At 44.8% G+C, this 18,179-nt stretch overlaps 2 protein-coding genes across 2 annotated transcripts in view; both read right to left on the reverse strand.

Moving 5' to 3' along the window:
- LOC311112506 (putative cysteine--tRNA ligase, mitochondrial) overlaps nucleotides 1–108 on the reverse strand; it is a gene marked incomplete at its 5' end in the record, with an annotated part of 11,968 nt that extends 11,860 nt beyond the window's left edge. Inside the window, one exon of the mRNA XM_084155639.1 lies at nucleotides 102–108. Coding sequence (XP_084011765.1) covers nucleotides 102–108 — 7 coding nt within the window. The remainder of the gene's footprint in view (nucleotides 1–101) is intronic.
- Nucleotides 10–4,697, reverse strand: LOC311112275 (insulin receptor substrate 2-like). The gene is made up of 2 exons (XM_084155327.1): nucleotides 946–4,697; nucleotides 10–670 (listed from the first exon to the last, which is right to left on the reverse strand). Exons 1-2 carry the CDS (start codon nucleotides 3,678–3,680, stop codon nucleotides 157–159), a joined length of 3,249 nt encoding a protein of 1,082 aa, XP_084011453.1. The 5' UTR covers nucleotides 3,681–4,697; the 3' UTR covers nucleotides 10–156.
- Nucleotides 4,698–18,179: the final 13,482 nt, after the last annotated feature.

The raw sequence follows: 18,179 nt of genomic DNA on the forward strand, positions 1-18,179 counted from the left end.
TAAAGTATGGAGAGTCAGTGAAAGTTGTTTTCAGCACCATTGCCATAAGTATATGACCACTGCAGACTTTTAACCCTAACCCTACCTTTACAAACTCTGACCAGCCATGAAATGGGCAGCTAAAGCCAGCCAGCTACTAAACACACACAAACAGAATCACTCACCTGTGACAGTGGTGGCCGCCTCCTTGAACCCCAAACAGACATATGGTGCGACGTGTAATCCATGGAGGCCTCCCTTGCAGCTGCTGGCCGGCTTAATGCTGACCGTGGTCAGGTCTTTGCGACAAGGTCCCTCCAGGTCCCTGTCCCGGTTCTCCATCAGGTTCAGGGCGATGTAGTTCAGTCCATTCTGGAAGCCTGCAGAGGTCTCTCTACTCATGGGGCTGCCACACTCCTCGTCCGAGCCCTCGCTGCTCCGCACCGACAAGTTCTCCACCGAGCTGTGGCGCTTGGCATCCCCATGGGCAAACGAGGGGAACACAGGGGTGACGGTAGCCGTGGAGGAGAAGGTTTCGGAGCTGTGCCGCCTGCGCCCATGGGGGTCGGCCCGGATCACCTTGGCGGCCCTGTCAGGGTCCACGGGGGTGGCGGCGCCAAGGAGGAACACCCCCATGCCCCCCGGGAGGCCCTGCTCACCCAAGGATAGCCTCTTCTCTCTGGCACTGGGGCTGAAGATAATAGAAGATAATAAACATAGAGTTAATATGTATTACAATACACAGTCTATTATAAAACAGCCATAGAAAGATGTGATATAGAAAATATTTAATCCTCATCATGAACTCAGTCCACCTACAAACACCACATAAAGTGCCTACCGTGCCAAGGGAATCTATTAAATCCTATTCATAGCTTGAGATGCTTGTCTATAACTAGCCAAAGAACATTGCTGAATAACGTCATTACAACTGACATTATGGCTAGAGTACTGAGTGTACTGTACCTTGATGAGGTCTGAGGAACGAACTGGGAAGGCATGTTGGCCATTCCAAGTCCAAACGTCATCTCGGTGTACTCATCCTTGCCTCTCTGGGGGCACTTGGAATCCCTCTTCGATCTGAGACGGTACACTCCCTCCCCATCCAGACAAGGGCACAGGGATGACTCAGGGACCGTGTCCAACCGTCCGGCAGGGGTGTCTCCGGCCTTGGGTGAGTGCGAGACGACGTGGTGCAGGTTCATGTAGTCAGAGAGAGGGGACCTCCGCTGGCCACCGCTGGAGCCCAGAGACGACTCCTGGCTCTCATTGGATGCTGACGGCGGGGAGTAGTTGGTGCCCTCACTGAAGTCTATGTTGATATACTCGCCCGGGCTCCTGGGTTCCCCAGGCAAGAGGTGCTTGTTCATGCTGGGCAGGATCCTAAAGCTGTCCAGAGACAGCCGGTTGGGTCGCCCCACCCTCCCCCGGTGGGTTGTCAGGCTCTCAGTCCCCCGGCTCTGTCTGATGGGCGAGGGCACCGAGGAGTTGAGCGGGGCATTGGTCATCACTGAGTAGTAGTCGTCTGACTCCCCACCTAGCGACTGGGGGCTCATCAGGACGTACTGGTCACCATTGTCCCCCGCCTCCTTGGAGGCCTTGTGGGGTTTGGTGGGGCGCGGCAGGGAGTCTGCGGAGTAGATGGGTGTGATGGAAGGCTCACCACCCGGAAGCTGGTCCAGGAAGTAGTCCGGGGGGGTCTGCGAGGTGGTGTAGGCGGAGTTGCGAGGGGACATGTTCATATAGGTTGAGCGGCTGTCGGGGCTTTCAATGGATGACTTGGAGCCGCACCACATCCTCATGTAGCCGCTTTCCTCCAAGGAGCCTCCGCTGCTGGGAGAGTTGGTCCGGTAGCCGCCCCCGGCCTGTTGGTTTTGGGCCCAGGGGTTGATGATCTGCTTGGGAGCCGAGACACACATGGGGCTCATGGGCATGTAAGTGTCTGCCTTGCTGTGGTTGCCCCTGGGCGGCGCTGCCACCCCCGCCATCATAGGCATATAGCCATCGTCACCTCCTAGGTTACCATTGGATTCCATCAGGGACCCGATCTCCACATCTCCGTAGTCTTCGGGGTAGGACACCTTCGGGGAGGCGGAGATGAAGCTGTGCCTGGAGTGGTGCCCGCTGTTGGTGTGGTGGGCAGCCCGCATTAGGGTGTACTCATCCAACGAGGCAGAGGACAGCTGGGCGGGAACCCTCTGTTGGCGTGGTGTGGTGAGGGAATATGTCCTCTTCCTGTACGCCTTCTCCGATGCCAGGCCCTCCTCCCGGCACGCCCGCCGTTGGCCATTCGTCTTGTCCATAATCATGTAGCCACACAGGTCGTTGGCCTCCCGGGAGGGGGGAGTGCTGGAGAGGGAGTCGTGGGTGTCACTCCTGGTGAGGGGTAGGAGCCTGGAGGTGTCGCCTGGGCTGGAGCTGTACTCATCGCATAGTATGAAGCTTGCGTCGCTGAGGGAGCCTGAGATAGATGCACTGCAGCTGAAGGGTCGGTGGGCCACATCAGGGGTGGGGAGGGTCCCACTCATGGGGGAGAGGCTGATGGAACTGCAGACTGAGGGAGGGGAGTTGGAGACGGGCATGGAGCGGCTGTGCTGGAGGCTGGACTCCAGTATCCGGCAGGTGCGCCCGCTGGAGAGCGTATTGGACCGGCTCAGGGGGTTCCGGTTGGAGAGGGGACTGGTGGGGCTCCCGCTCATAGATATTGACATAGACACTGGCCTGACCATGCTGCCATCCCCCTCACTGGCCGTCCTTATCCGACAGGACTTGCTCATTGGGGATGTGGCCACTATGCTATTTGTTCTCGACCTCCTCAACAACCCTGTCTGACTTGGGGGCAGATTGTTCAAGTTGCGTCGTGTGGGCACAGAAATTGGGTTCGTGCTAGCCGACTGACTCTTGCTGCGCGGTCTGAATTCTGACAGCTCTTTCATGGCTTTCATCGCCTCCAGGACGGTCTCGTGAATGTTTTGCGCAACCACAGAGTCATCCGCCTGCATCCAGAGCTCACCGGGGCCAGTGACAGACGACCTACCAACCTCGATGAAGAAAAAGCTGTCGGAGTGGCCACATCTCCGGATATTCATGAGCTGTAAACTGACAGCCGCAACCTCCGAGTTCAGTTTCACGAAGCTGATAGTCCGACTGGATAAACACAGCCTAAACACCCCTGTCAAATGTTTTGTTTGACCCAGTCCTCTGGATTTCAAATTCACTTGCCATACCTCCTTGTAAAAGGCAGTTGTCAGCGTGATCACACCGTAATTCGCCTCCTCGAAACTGAAAAGAGAGGTAGTGGAATTAGACGTGGGGCTGTCATAGACTTTCCCCTCTCTGATCAAATCCGACAACACTCGAAACCAGCTCTCCTGTTCCTGCTCGTTTTCGGCTGCCACTGCAAAGTATTCGTCCTTGGTGTAAAAGGCGATTAGGTGTTTGTGCTTGGAGTCCGCTCGCTTGTTTATGCAAAGACAGGAGTCCAGCAGTATCACCCTTTTAGCAGCAGACTTATTTTTCCACTTCTTCTCGCTCTCGTAGTATTCCAGCCGGGCAGGAAAGCTCTCGCTGGGTTCTCTCAACACGAAAAAACGTCTGTGTCCATGCTTCTGTTTTTTTAGATATCCACATTTCTTAATTTTATTACTGTTATTGGTCACATTAGACAACAAGTGTCCTCCATTCGTTGGAGGACTCGCCATTCTGATGTGCACCCTTCACTTACTTTTAGAGAAGTTGTTTTGTCCTATTTTCCAAAGCACAGAAAATACTAGTGTAAATCAGCTTTACTTATTCCATTACCCGACACCGGTATCCCCGTCTGCCTTCCGCAACAGCTAAGCACCAAATAAAACCACGGTGTCTGCGCTGGAGAGAAAAACAACATGTGACGTTTTACATCCAGATTTGGTTTGCAGTAAAAAAGAGAAGAAAAGTACACAGTCATAAAAGGCGGCGCGACCTTGAAGAGGCGTGCCTGTCAATCTAGCCATTTCTGCCCAGCTCATTGGACTCATTGGTGGAATGAACGAACAGCTAGTAAACGGGCCCCGACGCACAGCAGCCAAATCCCTCCCCTCTCGTTCTTTTAAGCCCGCCTCCTATATTGCCAGTTTTTTCTTTCCATGTACAGGACAGCAGAGATCACTGTAATGTAGGCTAAATGTATCAAAATAGCTAATTAACGCCTCCTTCCGCTACATTGTAACGATATAATAACTGCGTAAGTGTTCAAATGAAGGCATTCTACATAGCAGAAATAGGCTAGGTGTTGCCTCTTGAAATGAACTCTGATCCTTTCGGCAGAGACGCGCATAGCCTTCAGCATCTGTGTATAATATAAAGGATTACATTTGTTTTAGTTTTTTGCTGTAGAAATACAATAGGCCTACCCTTTATATTGTGGGAAACTGTGAATGTTTATTATTTATCAAATGCACAATATGTAGCTGAGCACCGTTCATATTGTTGTGAGCCTGCAGTGCAGAGCACTTTAAACTGTAAAAGTGTAAAACATCCTCATGTCATGGAGCGCCACACTTGCTAAATAAGCGTCGCCCCACTTGTTAAATGACCGTACGTTATTATATATATTTGCGCGCTTGGGTATCCCTGTCCCTGTCCAGCAGTGCGCTGCGTATCAGACCTCTATATTCTTTCTACTTTCTACTTATGGTTCATCAACAAGCCTGCAATAAACTGTATTTTATCTCCAAGATGGACCTGTGATAATTGTGTTTTTATGCAGACATATCTAATGCATATAGATCGTTTTTCAGCAAAAATCATTTAAATCGCTTGTCGTAGTGTGGGAATCACGTTTAAGTTGTAGTATAGGTATTTAAATCGTGATAGTGATGACATGGACGAGATGTGTGCTGTTTTGTGTTCTATTTACTTGGTGCGTCAGGAGCGTCTACTGCGCGTAAAAGCCTGAAATGCTGCCACCGTCTGGCTATTTTTTTTATTAGAATAGAATAACTTTATTTCTCCCGTGAAAAGTAGCAATAGTCTTACCAGACACTTCCAGTCTGGGGATGTTACATATAGGCCTACTGGAGCAACTCGACTAGATTTAACACAATTTATTTCATTTCATTTAATTGACTTAATTGGCCCCTTAGCCCTATTCTGTTTTCTCTTAAATACAAATCTGCATGCACAGTTGATCTCTCAGCTAACACAACATTCTCAGTCATGGATAAATGATGCCCCCTACTCCCATTCGGTGTGTAGGCTGTGCGTCATCAACACACTTGTTATTCATTGTGCTGTACAAACAAGTGCTTAATATAGGCTAACCTAAGCTCATGGTCCCTGCATAGAAAAACACCTCTGTTTTTAAAACTACTGCTTTGTTGACTTGTCTTGTGGCGCATTTCCATACAGAATTTACCCCAGTGTTTTACCCAAAAGGCTCAGACCTTTCTGTTTCCATCTATGCGGGCTGGCACCCGTGTCTCACTGGACCATGGCTCCGGGGGACCTGCTCTCACTTGGGGCCACTGGTACTTTTCAGCTGTTCTTTATATAACAATGGTTAACTGTGAAGTTCAACATCTTCTCACAAAGCAACTGTTTTGATTATACAGAGGTTGTTGATTCTGCTCATAGCCCAAAGGCTGGCAGATGACGATATTGAGTCGTTTCTTCTTACCGTCCAAAAGGAGTGCATGCAGCCGGCTATACACTTGTACCCCACGTGGACTGGTTCGTACATAAAGCATTCTCCATTCAGGCTGCAAAGGTGTTGATTTCCTCCTTAACTAAATTGTATGGGGAGAAGGCGAAGAAAAAACAGGGAAAATATGCATACTTTCTTTATGAAACAACATTTTCCACCACCATGCTAGAGTGGCTAATGCCTAGGAATGCTAGTCTCGGATGTTGCATATCGCGTTCAGCCAATCAGGTTGCAGCAGTCTGTTGTTTAACCCTGGCTGAACGCAGGGCGCAACATCAGGAAGTGGCATTAGCCACTCTAGCATGGTGGTAGAAAATAGTGTTTCATAAAGAAAGTATGCTTATTTCCCCCTTTTTTGTCTGCCTCGCCATTAAAGAGTTAAGGAGGAAATGCCGCCTTTTCAGCATGAATGGAGAATGTATTATGTACGAACCGGTTCACGGGGGATACGAGTATATAGCCAACTGCATGCACTCCCTTTGGACGGTTAGATTAAACGACTCAATATCGCCATCTGCCCGGCCTTTGGGCTATGCTCTTCACAAGTCCACACTGTCAGCCCTATATGGAAACACAATTTTGCCAGTATAACCAGTGGTGGAAAAAGTACTACATTCTCATACCTGAGTAAAAGTAAAGATACCTTAATAGAAAATGACTCAAGTAAAAGTGAAAGTCACCCAGTAAAATACTACTTGAGTAAAAGTCTAAAAGTATTTGGTTTTAAATATACTGAAGCACCAAAAGTAAATGTGGTTGCTAAAATATACTTAAGTATCAAAAGTAAAAGTAAAAGTACGAATAATAAAAAAATCCTTATATTAAGCAAACCAGACGTCACAATTATTATTATTTTTTTTAATTTACGGATAGCCAGGGTCACACTTCAACACTCAGACATTTAAAAACAAAGCATTTATGTTTAGTGAGTTATCCAGATCAGAGGCAGTAGGGATGACCAGGGATGTTCTCTTGATAAGTGTGCAAATTGGACCATTTTCTGTCCTGCTAAGCATTCAAAATGTAACGAGGACTTTTGGGTGTCAGGGAAAATGTATGGAGTAAAAAGTACATAATTGTCTTTAGGAATGTAGTGAAGTAAAAGTAAAAGTTGTCAAAAATATGAATAGTAAAGTAAAGTACAGATACCCCAAAAAACTACTTAAGTAGTACTTTAAAGTATTTTTACTTAGGTACTTTACACCACTGAGTATAACATAAGGGTGTATACACTAGAGTAACACTGGTGTTACAGTCGAAAAGCAGCATTATTGTCTTTGCAATAAGCAGGGGAGCAGATATCTGCCAACCCTTGGATCATCCTGCCAATTGTGGGCTATGATGCTAAATACTAGCTACCTTTGATCTGTCTTGTCCTGCTCTCTGAACTTTAATGTCCCACCCTCACCGCACCCACAACCCCCTAACAGTCATATGAAACCCCACTCACCGCCCCATTTAACCCCCCTGACCCCCAGGCTCATCAGCCCTGATTGGTTTCATAATCTTTTTTATTTTTTATTTTCTTCAATCAGTGGTGCCAAGCTGGATGGGGGTGGGGGTGAGGCTACTGTAGAATGTTGCCATTCTATTCAGCCATCAGCCCCCCCCCCCATAGAGCATCTGGCTATTGTATTTCTAACCCCCCCCACACCACCACCCACACACACATATACATACACACTCACGTCAGAACAGATTAAATACAATCCCCAGGGGTGTCTAATAAGTGTTGTTCTCGGGTGTTATTGTTTATGGCATTGTGTTTGTGATCCCTGTGACGTTTGACCATTGCCTATTTATCTGTTTCCGATTAAAGTGTTGATTCAGAGGTTTAAGCTTGATCACAGCATGTGTTCTTGGTACTAACCACCACTTATTGGACAAAAAAAACATATTGTACCGAGGAGAGGGCTTATAGCTACGATACTGGTAAATCACCAAGAGAAACCTGGCCTGACTTGGCCTTTCTGAGACAAACAGAAAACACTGTTATGTGTCATTGTTTTTTGTGGCAATTGTTGTTGTTGTTATTAACCATTAACAGTTACTTAAACCATTTGTATTGGTATTTAGGAAATTCTTTAAATCCACAAACTGGAAAAGTCAATCTTGATTTAGGAGTCTCCACCCATGGCTCTCAAGGACTGCATTATCTGCTTCTGTTCATTCCTTGTTTTTTGAACCAGTCACTTATTTAAAACCTGGGAAAACAGGTGAACTGACCAGTCTGGTCAATGTATGATATGCATTGATCAATGAGGTACCAGGTGAGAGGAGAAAACCTGCAGACACCCATAGCAACCCTTGTGAATTGAGACTGAACTCTGTGAACTGGGTGATATATTTAATTGAATATTCCTAGCTTGTTGCCATGGCGTCAGAACAGAGATATGGAATGGAACATCCCTAGTAGATGCTGTCTCACAGCAAGCTGGAAATACATACGTTTACAGAGAATGCACATCACTCACTGTATATTACAGTGTTCCAGGAGAAACAGAATGTACACACTCTCTCCCTCAACGTTTTTTTTTCTCCGTTTCTGTTGTAATGTCCCTCCTTCAACCCCCTCACTATCTAGCCAATAATCACATGTTTTCTCTCCATATATGTGATAACAGAAATTTATGTTTTATGATTCAAATATATATTTATGTCTAGCAAATATATTTCTGTCCATAGCTGTGGGAAGTAGGGGTGCTGAGGGTGCTGCAGCACCCCTTGAAAAATCTGAATGGAAAAAATATATACATTAAAAAAAAAAAAATAATGGAAAAAAACATTTCCTCAAAAGTAGTGCTCTGGTCCTTTACTAGTCCTGTCCTCTGTTGGCGGGAAAAAATCGCAGCACCCCCACCTCCAAACATCTTCCCGTGGCCATGTTTCTGTCTGTTTTTGTCCCTCGTTCAACCCCCTCACCCTCTTTATTCACGTGTTCTCTCCATATATGTGATAACAGTTTTATGATTTGAATATATGGCAAAGCCATAGAAGAGGGAGGACAGAGGAATGTCATGCCATGATGATTATTCACAATGTTGCTAACCCAATACATGTAATCATCACAGAGCTGAATAGGGCAGAGAGGGGCCCGTAAGCCTCACAGCTGTAGCATGAGGCTGTGTTCCAAATGGCACCCTATTCCTTATATAGTACAGGGCTCTTGTCAAAAGTTCTGCACTAGGGAATAGCGTGCCATTTGTCAAGTAAAAAAAAATCAAGTAAAAGTATCTGCAAGTACATACCAATCATCATGTGGTATATACAGTGCATTCGGAAAGTATTCAGACCCCTTGACTTTTTCCACATTCTGTTACATTACAGACTTATTCTAAAATTGATTAAATTGTTGTTTTTTCCTCATTAATCTACACACAATACCCCATATTGACAAAGCATAAAAAGGTTTTAGATATTTTAGCAAATTTATAAAATAAAACAAACTGAAATATCACATTTACATAAGTATTCAGACACCTTACTCAGTACTTTGTTGAAACACCTTTGGCAGCGATTACAGCCTCAAGTCTTCTTGGGTATGAAGCTACAAGCTTGGCACACCTGTATTTGGGGAGTTTCTCCCATTCTTCTCTGCAGCTCCTCTCGAGTTCTGTCAGGTTGGATGGGGAGCTTTGCTGCACAGCTATTTTCAGGTCTCTCCAGAGATGATCGATCGGGTTCAAGTCCGGGCTCTGGCTGGGCCACTCAAGGACATTCAGAGACTTGTCCCGAAGCCACTTCTGCGTTGTCTTGGCTGTGTGCTTAGGGTCATTGTCCTGTTGGAAGGTGAACCTTTGCCCCAGTCTGAGGTCTTGAGCGCTCTGGAGCAGGTTTTCATCAAGGATCTCTCTGTACTCATTTCATCTTTCCCTCGATCCTGACTAGTCTCCCAGTCCCTGCTGCTGAAAAACATCCCCACAGCATGATGCTGCCACCACCATGCTTCACCATAGGGATGGTGCCAGGTTTCCTACAGACGGGACGCTTGGCAATCAGGCCAAATAGTTCAATCTTGGTTTCGTCAGACCAGAGAATCTTGTTTCTCATGGTCTGAGAGTCTTTAGGTGCCTTTTGGCAAACTCCAAGTGGACTGTCATGTGCCTTTTACTGAGGAGTGGCTTCCATCTGGCTACTCTACCATAAAGGCCTGATTGGTGGAGTGCTGCAGAGATGGTTGTCCTTCTGGAAGGTTCTCCCATCTTCACAGAGGAACTCTGCTCTATCAGAGTGACCATCAGGTTCTCCTGACCAAGGCCCTTCTCCCCGATTGCTCAGTTTGGCCAGGCAGCCAGCTCTAGGAAGTCTTGGTGGTTCCAAACTTCTTCCATTTAAGAATGACGGAAGGCACTGTGTTCTTGGGGCCCTTCAATGCTGCAGAATGTTTTTAGTACCCTTCCCCAGATTTGGGCCTCGACACAATCCTGTCTCGCAGCTCTACGGACAATTCCTTCGACCTCAGGGCTTGGTTTTTGCTCTGACATGCACTGTCAACTCTGGGACCTTATATAGACAGGTGTGTGCCTTTCCAAATCATATCCAATCAATTTAATGTACAGCATGTGGACTCCAATCAAGTTGTAGAAACATCTCAAGGATGATCAATGGAAACAGGATGCACCCAAGCTCAATTTCGAGTCTCATAGCAAAGGGTCTGAATACTTATTTACATAAGGTATTTCTGTTATTATTTTTTATAAATTTGCAAACATTTCTAAAAACCTGTTTTCACTTTGTCATTATGGGGTATTGTGTGTAGATTCTATTTATTTAATCCATTTTAGAATAAGGCTGTAACGTAACAAAATTTGGAAAAAGTCAAGGGGTCTGAATACTTTCCGAATGCACTGTACATAAGTCTGTTATTCCTCTCTGGTTATTATACTACAATAAGACCATGCTTTTCTCATCTTATTTGGGAAACAACTGTCATAGTTCATACAAAAAATATTTTCCTTATTTGATTGAACTTAAAATGGCCCTAGAATCATGTTGCCACTAGCTATTGTAGTATATCAGGAAATGTGGATCACGTCAGCGGTAAGTTGTGTATAAACCTCCTGTGTTGGCCCAGTGGTATTTCTATTTGAGTATGATTAGTTAGGATCATTTTAAGCCCTTCACATTCCACTTGACTGGCTGTTTTTGTTTATGTTTTTCAGCGGTGCAGAATTACACATGAGAGCAGGGCCTGATAGGGCTAGCCTGCCATAATCCTATTTTCTTCAGTTAAATATCATGTTGTGTTTGGAGTGTTGACATAAGTGACATATGGAAACTAATAGAGCTGTGTAGTGTGAATGAACAAAGGATAATATGCAGAGAGACAGAGAGAGAAACAGAGAGAGAGTAACATAATACAGTGTAGTAATATCATAACAACTTAGTATAATAAGTTGTTTTTTGTATCATGACATAGAAGATGATTGCATTATAAGATGATAAGGAGTTGGATTACATTTTGTTGTAAGATGGAAAAGGGCCATCCAAATGAATGGAAATAACTTAAATGAAAAACTAAAATAGAAAGCTCAGAGATCAAAGATCACGATCAAAAATAAATAATAATAATAATAATAATAATAATAATAGGGCCAAAACAGAGGGGGTAGACAGACACTATTTCTCCTTTTTCATCTGTGTTTGTGCGTGCTCGCATGCACACGTTTAGGTGTGCATGTGCGCGTATGTAGGTGCTAGGAAGTCAGACGGACAAAAAGATAGGGCATCGAGGGATCTATCCCCTTACACAACAACAACTAGTAACAACAACAACTCAAAATAACTTCCCCTCATCGGGGCCGTCCATCACAGCCAACAGCCTAATCACTGGTCATCCCCACCATCACGGAATAGGAGGAAAGCTATAAGGGAAACTAAGGAACGCTCAATACAGACCGGTAATAAATCCTGACACTAGCGTGTCTGACACCCCGCCGTCAATGAGATCGAAAGGCACCTATTAACAGTCTGCCTGCACGGTTAGCAAAATCCCTCTGCCAGGGGAAGCAGCAGGGTCTAGCTGTTGAGATGAACATCCCTTTGTGGGGCTTTAGCTATGGCCAGCCAAAGATTGGAAGTAATATGCTGTAGTAACTATGTGATTAACATTTCAGAGTATTGCAGCTCCAGGGTGATACAAGAATGTGGACTAATTTAGGACTAATTTAAGCATTTCAATTGTGTCCATGTGCTGAGCCCCTTCTTTGGCTGTGTCTGTGTGCCTTTCCACCATTATCCCAGAAACCCTAGACCCACTCCAATTTGCATACCGCCCCAACAGATCCACAGATGATGCAATCTCTATTGCGCTCCACACTGCCCTTTCACACCTGGACAAAAGGAACACCTACGTGAGAATGCTATTCATTGACTACAGCTCAGCGTTCACCACCATAGTGCCCTCAAAGCTCATCACTAAGCTAAGGACCCTGGGATTAAACACCTCCCTCTGCAACTGGATCCTGAACCTCCTGACGGGCCGCCCCCAGGTGGTAAGAGTAGGTAACAACACATCTGCCAAGCTGATCCTCAACACGGGGGCCCCTCAGGGGTGCGTGCTCAGTCCCCTCCTGTACTCCCTACTCTCTCATGACTGCACGACTCCAACACCATCATTAAGTTTGCTGATGACACAACATTGACTCGGTACCTGTACCCCCTGTATATAGCCTCGCTATTCTTATTTTTACTGCTGCTCTTTAATTATTTGTTACTTTTTTTATTTTTTTATTCTTTCTTAAAACTGCATTGTTGGTTAAGGGCTTGTAAGTAAGCATTTCACTGTAAGGTCTACACCTGCTGTATTCGGCGCATGTGACAAATAACATTTTATTTTATTTTATTTGAAAAGTCACCTTGTCCCCTATATAATACACTACTTTTGACGAGGGTCCTATATGGGCCGTGCTCAAAAGTAGAGCACTATATAGGGCAGGAATGGGAACTGGCGGCGACCTGTGGTCCCCATTTTGTAGGCCCACGGACCAATTCCCCCCCAAAAAATATATATATACTGTGTATATATATTTTTTTTTTTGGGGGGGGGACTCAGTTGGTCTCAACTTACTGTTGAGAGTTAGAATAATAGAATACACAATGTGCAATTTCAAAATATGGTTGTGCATCAGCAGTCACTCAATTAGCCCATGTCAGCTAAAACCTTTTAGATAGGGGCCAACTATCTAAACTTGCAGTAAGTCTGGTCGAATTACCAACCAGGGTGGGGCCCATTGATCATATTATCATATTAAAAACTGCAAACAGGGAATAGGGTGCCGTTTCAGATGCAGCCTTTTGACCAGGGTCCTATATGGACCCTGGTGAAAAGTAGCGCACTACATAGGGAATAGGGTGTAATTTCAGATGCTGCTTGTTTGTTTTCATTCGATTCATAGGATTAGTTTACCGGGCCTCCCTGATAACCAAATGATCACCCCCAGTTTCAGGAAGTCGATTGGTCTCCAATCTAAAATACCTTCCATTTAATATCTTCCACACTGCATTTTCCTGTCTGGCGAACTGGATTAGTGGCACTGTGTGTGTGTGTGTGCGGGTGTGTGTGTGTGTGTGTGTGTGTGTGTGTGTGTGTGTGTGTGTGTGTGTGTGTGTGTGTGTGTGTGTGTATGTTAATTATACAGAGCATATGTGAGCATAGGTGTAAAAATGATTGGCACCCCTAAAGATTTTTATAAATAAAATCAAACAACATTTAATCTGCATTAACATTCTACTTTTTTAGGTTAATCTCATTTTAAGGAACTGTTATGTGGCCTTCCATGGCTTCCTGTTTCACTGGGGTGTAACAATTTGGTAACACACATGTACAATCCCTTTGTCTTCCATCACCATTCGGAAAGGCAAAGAACTCACAATTAAAAAACAGAAAGATGGTTTGTGACTTTTATAAATCAGGCAATGGGTACAAAATAACAACTGAAAAATTGAATATACCACTTACCACTATTAGGGCAACAATGAAGATGTTTAAAACCACTGGAACAGTGGTAAACTTGCCTGGTAGAGGACGCAAGTGTATCTTGTCCCCACATACAGTGAGGAAGATGGTTTGGAAGGTAAAGAAAAGTCCAAGGGCCACAGTTGGAGAAATACAGAACTTGGTCATTTCTTGGGGTCACCAAGTCTCCAAATCTACAATTAGACACCACCTCCATGCCAATAGGCTATTTGGAATGGTTGCCATAAAAAAGCCTTTATTGAGAGCAACCAAAATATTTTAACACCTGGAGTTTGCTAAACGGCATTGGCACTTGGATTGGAACTGGGTGCTATGGTCAGATGAAACCAAAATAGAGCTCTTTGGCCATGCACACCAGTGGTCGGTTTTGCCTAGAAAGAAGGATGCATATGCATAAAATAAGTATGGTGGTGGATCTTTGATGTTATGGAGCTGTTTTGCTTCCACTGGTCCAGGGTCCCTTGTTAAGTTCAACGGCATCATGAACAAGTATCAGGACATTTTAGTCCAAAACCTGGTTTCCTCTTCCATGAGGCTGAAACTTAGCTGCAAGTGGACAAGACAATGACCCAAAGCACACATCAAAATCCACAAATAAATGGTTAATTGACCACAAAATCAATGTTTTGCAAAGTCCTTGGACTTGCCCCCATTGAACACCTGTGGTTTTAATTGAAGAGTCCATAAGCACAGACCGAAGGATATCAAGGATCTGTAAAGATTCTGGATGGATAAATGGTCTAAGATCCCTCCCAATGTGTTCTCCAATCTCATAAAACATATACAGTGCATTTGGAAAGTATTCAGACCCCTTGACTTTTTCCACATTTTGTTACGTTACATCAATCTACACACAATATCCCATATTGACAAAGTGAAAACAGGTTTTTAGAAATGTTAGTACATTTATTAAAAATAAAAAACGGAATTACCTTATTTACACAAGTATTCAGACCCTTTGCTATGAGACTCCAAATTCAGCTCAGGCACATCCTGTTTCCATTGATCATCCTTGAGATGTTTCTATAACTTGATTGGAGTCCACCTGTGGTAAGTCTGCTAAATGACTAAAATGTAAATGTAAATGTAAGTCCAATTGATTGGACATGATTTGGAAAGGCACACACCTGTCTATATAAGGTCCCACAGTTGACAGTGCATGTCAGAGCAAAAACAAAGCCATGAGGTCGAAGGAATTGTCCGTAGAGCTCCGAAACAGGATTGTGTCGAGGCACAGATCTGGGGAAGGGTACCAAAAAATGTCTGCAACATTGAAGGTGCCCAAGAACACAGTGGCCTCCATCATTCTTAAATGGAAGAAGTTTGGATCCACCAAGACTCTTCCTATAGCTGGCCGCCCGGCCAAACTGAGCAATTGGGGGAGAAGGGCCTTGGTCAGGGAGGTGACCAAGAACCCGATGGTCACTCTGACAGAGCTCCAGAGTTCCTCTGTGGAGATGGGAGAACCTTCCAGAAGGACAACCATCTCTGCAGCACTCCACCAATTAGGCCTTTATCGTAGAGTGGCCAGACGGAAGCCACTCCTCAGTAAAAGGCACATGACAGCCCACTTGGCGTTTGCCAAAAGGCACCTAAAGGACTCTCAGACCATGAGAAACAAGATTCTCTGGTCTGATGAAACCAAGATTGAACTCTGGCCTGAATGCCAAGTGTCACGTCTGGGGGAAACCTGGCACCATCCCTACGGTGAAGCATGGTGGTAGCAGCATCATACTGTGGAAATATTTTTCAGCGGCAGGGACTGGGAGACTAGTCAGGATCGAGGGAAAGATAAACTGAGCAAAGTACAGAGAGATCCTTGATGAAAACCTGCTCCAGACCTCAGACTGGGGCGAAGGTTCATTTTCCAACAGGACAATGACCCTAAGCACATAGCCTCGACAACGCAGAAGTGGCTTCGGGACAAGTCTTTGAATGTCCTTGAGTGGCCCAGCCAGAGCCCGGACTTGAACCCGATCTAACATCTCTGGAGAGACCTGAAAATAGCTGTGCAGCGATGCTCCCCATCCAACCTGACAGAGCTTGAGAGGATCTGCAGAGAAGAATGGGAAAACTCCCCAAATACAGGTGTGCCAAGCTTGTAGCATCATACCCAAGAAGACTCGAGGCTGTAATCGCTGCCAAAGATGCTTCAACAAAGGACTGAGTAAAGGTGTCTGAATACTTACGTAAATGTGATATTTCAGTTTTGTATTTTAAATACATTTGCTATAATTTCTAAAAACCTGTTTTTGCTTTGTCATTATGGGGTATTGTGTGTAGATTGATGAGGGTAAAAAACAATGTAATCAATTTTAGAATAAGGCTGTAACGTAACAAAATGTGGAAAAAGTCAAGGGGTCTGAATACTTTCCGAATGCACTGTATATAGCAAAAGGCTAAGTGCTGTTTTCCTCAAAAGGGGATGGTGAACATTGAATAGTCATGAGCCTTCTTCTTTCCTAGAATCCTAATATGGCCAGATGGCCACTACATCTAATGTACTAATGTACACTCACTAATGTATTCTATACTTATTCAGGTTATTAGTTGTCATTTATACCAGTGCCCTACATTCAATAACCATTAAGCCCGGATGATATTTCAAAACAAGTATTTTGTTTATGCCAGGCCATCCCGTCTGAAATTCAAATCAGAAGGCCCCCTTTCCTCACAGTGTTGCACCCATCTGGTGTGGACTCATAAGAGATGCAGTATTTGGGGCATAAGTAGAAACAGCATTCTACTTTAGCCAAGGACCAATCAGCATGGACAAGATGGTGGCGCAAGTTAGAACTGCTGCTGAGAAACACTTAACCCGTCCAACTAATGTTTCTTAAATGATTATGAAGCTTTTAAAAGAACAGTCAAATCATAACAGACTTGTGACGCAAATGAGAGTTCGGGCACAGCATGACGACAGGGTCACCGCAAACAGTGAATCACAGCACCATAATTACTTAATTATTCACAGTTACTCACTGTAAGACATGACTCACACATGGATGCATCAGTGCCAATCAGCCTGCATTACCTCTTCAAGTGGGTGGTTGGGGTCATTTACATATTTGCTTTCATGTCTGATTAGCGTGTATTGATGTCAGGTGTACATCTGGCCTGGCTGGGACGTGACTGGGATGGGGATTAAAGTGTGTACGGCAGCCATATGCAGTGTCTGCAGCCTCTTCTGGGTCAATCTCATTACCCTTTCCTTGATTCCTTGCTTCCTTTCTCCTCACCTCTGAAGGGAAAAGAGAGGCACTGAAGGGAAAAGAGAGACGTGGTGGAGGATAGGTAGAGAGGAAGGCTGGAGACACCAGCAGTCCACAAAGCATTGGTCATCTTTTGTCAAGGCCTTGTGTGCCGAGAGGCATGGTTGGGTGAGTGAGTGAGTGAGTGAGTGACTTTGGTGCATCTACAATATCTCTACTATAACTCTCTAAAAGGTTATGTGGGGCACACACTGCCTCACAGCTTAACATTGGAAACCCATGTCATCCCTAGGTAGCTACCCCAGCCATACATGTACTGTGTCTGGGTTGGGTAGCCCATGCTCAGGGTAGCAGATGGGAGTATAGGTCCTCAGTGATGGACTTCTAAACAGATTGATTTGAATGAGAATCACCCCGTACTCATTATCAGCTTCATATGAAGTAATCTTGTGTAATTGCGTCAGATGCTCGATTAAGATCTGGGGGGAGACGTGTTAGAAAATGTACTAACGAGACTAGCAAAGTCTCCAACCCTCTGAACAAAAACTCAGAGACAGTTTTGGGTAAAGTTATGGGCCGAAATTCTAAAGATGCGAGTATCTGCGAAATCGTGATTTGTCAAAATGAACAGTAATGAAAAATCTGCGTACCAGAACAAAGTTCCTCGTTAGTTGTCGCATCCCACAGTCTGTTAGTCTGTCGACAGATGCTACTACCATTTGTGTTACGTGCATCTGTCCACGAGATACATACTGTATGAAGAGACGTCAGCTAAGCCGCTAAGGGATACCGCTGGCAATATGGATGGTGTCCCAAATGGCACCCTATTACCTATATAGTTCACTACTTTTGACCAGAGCCCAATGGGCCCTGGTCAAAAGTAGTGCACTATATAGGGAATAGGGTGCCATTTAGGATGTAAGACAAAGATCCTTGTTCATGCTCTAACCCTCTTTTTATCAGCCAGAAGTTTAGCTAAGGTTGTTAGCGTAACTTGGCAGAAGCACCGACCCGTGTTTGGTAAGGAGGGTATTGGACACCACCATAAATACATTTACATAAACCGTGATGAAATAAAGAGATTTACACTAACTGAGATAAGACTGAGATCAATCTTCATCACAGGAAGATGCTGCCATGCCCACAGGAGGGGTGAGTGCGTGCATGTGTGAGTTTGTATGTACAGTATGTAGATGTAGAGTGCTGGAATGGTTCCAGAACACATTAAGTACACATCAATTCCAAAAACCGTTAGTTGAGTGTGAACTGAGTTTACGATTACCTATATGATGATGGATTCAACACACCTGTCACCTGATTCCCTACA

This window comes from Coregonus lavaretus, assembly GCF_964263955.1.
Source record: "Coregonus lavaretus genome assembly, chromosome: 38".
NCBI classification, from domain to species: Eukaryota; Metazoa; Chordata; class Actinopteri; order Salmoniformes; family Salmonidae; genus Coregonus; species Coregonus lavaretus.

Excerpts from the sequence above, each read along its gene's own strand:
- LOC311112275 (XM_084155327.1), bottom strand. The coding sequence starts at position 3,680 with ATGGCGAGTCCTCCAACGAATGGAGGACACTTGTTGTCTAATGTGACC. Across the intron at positions 671-945 it reads GTTCCTCAGACCTCATCAAG|CCCCAGTGCCAGAGAGAAGA; the intron begins GTACAGTACACT and ends TATTATCTTCAG.